The sequence below is a fragment of the Ctenocephalides felis genome, unplaced genomic scaffold (genome assembly GCF_003426905.1).
Source record: "Ctenocephalides felis isolate EL2017-DRISC unplaced genomic scaffold, ASM342690v1 CF-g0.4_SCAFFOLD_01886, whole genome shotgun sequence".
Classification (NCBI taxonomy): domain Eukaryota; kingdom Metazoa; phylum Arthropoda; class Insecta; order Siphonaptera; family Pulicidae; genus Ctenocephalides; species Ctenocephalides felis.
The window spans coordinates 132,632,834-132,638,443 of NW_020538040.1; the positions used below are offsets into that span (position 1 = coordinate 132,632,834).

General features: G+C 27.6%; 1 protein-coding gene across 1 annotated transcript in view; it reads left to right on the top strand.

Moving 5' to 3' along the window:
• The window catches only part of LOC113378682, a 60,378-nt gene extending 54,972 nt beyond the window's left edge, over positions 1 to 5,406 (top strand). Inside the window, exon 2 of the mRNA XM_026619237.1 lies at positions 4,962 to 5,406. Coding sequence (XP_026475022.1) covers positions 5,002 to 5,331 — 330 coding nt within the window. The 5' untranslated portion in view covers positions 4,962 to 5,001 and the 3' untranslated portion in view covers positions 5,332 to 5,406. The remainder of the gene's footprint in view (positions 1 to 4,961) is intronic.
• Positions 5,407 to 5,610: the final 204 nt, after the last annotated feature.

The following is a 5,610-nucleotide window of genomic DNA, read 5'->3' on the forward strand; positions in this document are numbered from 1 at the left end:
AGAGATTATGAAAAACAGTTTTCATATTTTATATATACATTTCATTTCACTATAATATCTATTTCATTAATATAATATCTATTATAATTAAAATATCTCTATCTTTATATATAACTCTTCAGTCTTCTTTGTCTTCAATTTCCTTATAGTATTTCTTTATTTTTCTTAATTCTTAAACTTCATTTTATTTTGATATTGTACAATACTATCTATTTGAATTGAAAAAAATCGTACTGACATTTATTTTATTTTTAATGGTAAATAACCCATATTTATTGTTTACTGTTGACTATTTAAATTTCGTCGATTTTACTTACCTCTCAAACATTGATTGTTTTAAATTACTCTTCTAATGATATTCCATTATTTTTTATAAATTGCAAAATGTATTTGATTACAAGGTTTAGAAGGACATATTCGGGGGAAGTTTGCACTGATCACTGTTTTATGTATAAATATGTTTCACACATATCTCCATTTTTTGTTTTTTTTTTTCTGTTCAAACTGGTTATGTAAAAAAAAGTTTAATATTGCTTTTACTATTTTATAGTAGTTATTAAGCTTTATAGCTCTGGCTGAATGTTTCATTATAAGGAGGTCAATAAATAAAATAACACAAACCTTACAGATTATAGCTTTTGACTTTGATTTAACTCTAACAAGTTAGAAATAATAATAATAATATTTTGTTTAATTAAATTTACATTATTTAAATAATATTGATCAACTAGAATATGCAAATCTTCATATTATATTCTTCATTTATATAAAGCTTAGACCGAGACTTTTAGAAAATAAAAATACATGTATTGATGTTTTTCATCTACTTTTAATCGCTTTGCTGTATTCAGAGCAGCATATCTCATGTTTTCATTGTACAAACCTGGACTTCTTGAAAGTATTGTAAGCATTTACTACAGAGCCGAATTTTATCTCAGGTTTAGTTTGTATTGAATCGGGTTTTAAATAATTGTGACATAACATTGTTGCCGTTCCTAAAATATAACTTTCTAAGAAAATATATATTTTTATAGTAATATAAATTTAACAGTTCGCTGTAAGACGTTACGTTCTACGTTAAATTATACTGTATTATATTTTGGAATGTTGTTTCGCTCAATTTTTTCATTTCATTTTTACCGCTAACGATAGCAATTAGCAATGGTTTGATTTATTTTTTGGTCTAAATAAATTCAAATATTGATACTCGTTTAAAAATTTTTTTTATTACATTAGCTTAATTAGTGATTATTTGATAATTCAAACAGATAATTCCGGAATAGTCAAAATACAAACACATCTATATATATATATATATATATATATATATATATATGATTATATTATTTTGATGTTGAAATATATATATTCTTGAATACATCAAACAAGAAAGCCAAAGATATCTTTGGGATGTATCGCCCTCATATATATATATATATATATATATATATATATACACACACAAGGGTGGTCCTTAATATGGTCATTTTTGAATTTCCTTGCTCCCAGGGGTTCAAATGGTTCCAAATTGATAAAAAACAATTCTCTGAATGTTTTAGCTCTTAATATTAACGTTTAATGAAAGAGCATGGAAAAAATTTGGAAAATTTTTAAAAAATGTTTTAGGTGTAACTTAACGACAAATGAATGAGTTTTATTCATTCGTTTGTTCGCTAAATTACATCTAAAAAACGTTTTTAAAATTTTTGAAAATTTTTCCATGCTATTTCCATACAAAACTTTGATTGAATTGCGCTCTATCTAAACGTTAATATTAAGAGCTAAAACTTTCAGAGAATTGTTTTTTATCTATTTGGAACCATTTGAGCCCATGGGAGCAAGGAAATTCGAAAATGACCATTTTAAGGACCACCTTAATATACACATACATATATATACTTATTCACAGGGATGACAGATCTATAAAATTACTACTTGGTCAACGATGTAACATATGTATATGACAGTTTGTCATAAGGCAATGTTTTTACATATGCATTTAAACGTAATGTGATTCTAAAGATTGTACTATCATGGTTTATTTTAATAACAAAAGGAGCTTTTTCTCCACTCGTAATGATTTGAAGTCTCTATATGATTTATATCGCTGATACAGTTCTAATTACCTCAATGTCAAAATTATCCATGAGTACGCACCCTTTGCTCTGTCCTCTGTACTCTGTCATGGTTGTACCTGCGCCACGCTCGAACGCCGAATCCGAGCCCCGACCTTCCTAGCCTCGAACTCTCGAACGCCAGGTGCAACTCCCGAAAGATATTTAGCATCGCAACATCTGCCGAGGAAAACAGCCTGCATCTTGCGATGCATTCTGATTTCACGAAAAAAATATCAAAAGATTGTCTACGTTTATGTATTTTTATGTATATATGTAAGCACATATACGTGCGTATAAAATAAGGCACAAAGGTTTGCTCGTAAATTGTAAAGAATTATAATAAGGTAAAATGTAGACAGGAATGGCGTGTTTTGGATTGAATTTTGTTTTTACGTTTTTTTGTGGTATTTCGTATTATTCCTCGGTCGTGAAGTATTCGTGTACAGTATCTTTTTTATTATTAAAAAAATCTTGTCTACTTCATGTATCCACTTTATTGCCATAAGATTTTAGTACGTTTTAAATTTGTTCCATTCCCTTATTTGTTTTTATTGACAGTTGTTATTAGGATTGAAATTTAATGACAGTTGCTATGTAAAGATATGTGTTAATTTTGATGTTGAGATATATGTAATGATTACAGCCTGTTCGAAGACACAGTTATCTTTCAAAATATTTTGTATTTTACTTCGTTACACTGCTCTTCGGTATTTTTTAATTTACGTAAAACAATTTTTTGTCAATGACAAGTTGGTGGATAAATGTTACTGCCATATGCCTGGTGCACATTATTGATGCAAGACATCAATGTTTAATATTCATTAATAATGACATAAAAGTTTATGTCAAAACGTTTAGAAAATTATAGATTAATTCATTAATCTTTATTTTTAATTGATACAACAGAATGTTGAAATGTTGACAAAATAAATATATTTTGTCAACATTTCGGAACTAAATAGATTTTTAAATTTTTTATCAAAAGTAGTTATACAATATTTATTAGAAAATTGCAATATTTTTTTTAATAATACCAGTGTAAGATTACTATTGATACGACATTATTGGTTTATTAGCATTTCGGTGGGGGTTCCCCTTTATATTCAATTCTACCTTTACTATAATTTCATTTCCATTTTTCCAATCTATGAAATTTGAGGGAATATTGGCTGTGTAATTATTGATAAATAATTCTCTGATGTACAAAACATGTTTATGTTTCGAGAGAATCGAGAAGTATTGGTTTCTCATCTGTTTGTTTTCCGTTTAAAAAAATAAAGCATTCTTTATGTGTATCAAATAATACAGATTATCTGTAAAATATTTAAACAATCAGGTGACACTGAATCATACTAGACCTAATTCTAAAATAAAGTAACTAAATACTAATTCTAGAAATTCTTAATATCCAAATAGTTTTCGAGGCAAATTAATTTTAAACCTATTGATCATGATTGCTGTTAGCTTTTATTGTTTGTAGGGCTACGCCATCTTTAGACATTAACATTATATTTTTAACTATCTCGTTTAATACAAAGTAATACTAAACCGTAATATAAAATAAGTTCCGGAGAACGTACAAAATGTAAGATAAGTTTGTGGGACGGGCTATAAGAATTTTCTAAGCAGATATCAAGAACTGGAGCACATAATTCTACTAAAACGTGGTCATTTGATATATTCGTATAATTATTAATTTTACTAATACTTGTTTGCAAGCTGCAAAATGACAGAAATTATCTCATTAAATATTATTATGTTTCTATCTATGTGCGATTGAATTTTAAACCTATTAATTTTATTTTTTAGTTATTAAGCTGGATTAGGTTAATAGAAAAATCTTTTTTGCACATATAATTGTTTATGTAGTGTTCGGAAAATTCGATCGAAGTGTGAAATGTTATAAGTTGTATTTGGAAATCTAGAAGATTATCTAGATCTTCGGACATCTAGTGTAATATGTATTTATGATTAAATTAGTGTAGATCTTACGAAAATCGTTACCACAGTGATATGCATCATTTTCATGAAAGCATAATAAATCGGATACGTTTGCAAAGTTTTTTTTTTTGGACCTCTTATCCTCTTGACCTGTGCAATTAATGGATAACCTCATATAATTATTCGAATTGCGGTTCTACGAATTGAGCTTTGTGTATAATAAATTGTCATTTATATATTTTTTTTCAATAATTCCTAATATATTGAATTAACAAGATATTTTTTTAGTGTAATGTAACTGTAGTAAATAATGAATAAAACGAACTAATTTTATTAATTTTAGATGTCTATTAATATACTTGTATTTTTAGTTATATATAGTTAAATTAAGAATAAAAACATATTTATTTGTGATTAATAGACAAAGGACAAAGATATGTATATTTATTATTTGTTAATATAACGTTAATAATATTAAATATAATAACTATATGATGAGTGCAGTTTTTGTTTCAATCTAACTAGTGGTAACTTCAAAGCAAATTGCTAGAACATTATACATTGTGAACAAATATTTGAGTAAATCAATATTTTCATTTTCGAAGATCTATCTGTCAATATGAATTTGAACCTCTTCATACAAACATACATATTTTACGAGAACTAAAGATCTTCGTTAATAATTTAATATCAATTCTAAAAATAACAGCATAATTTATAAGATATAAATTTAAATCAGTAATATATTCAGGCCATACATTCACTACAGTCAATTTGATACCATGTATAATATCACTAATTGATCTACAATCAAATTGTAGTTGTCTAATCGATGTTAGACATTTATAGCTCTAATCGATTTTATTGTTATAAAATATCTTATGGGTTGTATTTATTTTTCAGTTCCCCGCAAACATGTATTTCGTCGAACCTATACGATAATATGGAAGAAAATGACTATTGCGTCAGGAGCATATCCCTGTCGTCCTGCGAGAATGTGAATAATCAGCAGTTTGACATGTGTCATCAGTACTGTGACGGAGACGACAAGAACACATCGTACCAAGAACAGCTTGAGAACGACATCAGTTCCTGCACTTCGCAACCTGATTCCGTTTTGTTGGACAACATGCCTCTGCACGATTATAGCAATAACAGTACGAACCCCATGACCGGACTCTGCCATAATGTCTCAAAGAGCCAAATTCTCTACAAGAAGTCTTCCATTTATAATTCCGACGGAATGAAGAGGAGCCGCATTTTGAACGCGTAAGTATAGCAATAACATTTTATTATTTTTAGTATTATGAATGAAAATATATTGATTGAATTATCAGAATAAGTTTAGCGACGCAGTCTTTATTTCATCCTAATTTATTGCCAAATAGCTGAAAACATTATTGCACTCCAAGGTCATATCATGACGAAGACATAATTGAAAATCGGATTTTCCAAACTAGCATTTATTAATATCAGTATTTCTGATCACTTTAATTTCTGACTGCACCTGGTCGTATTATATATATATATATATATATATATATATATATAT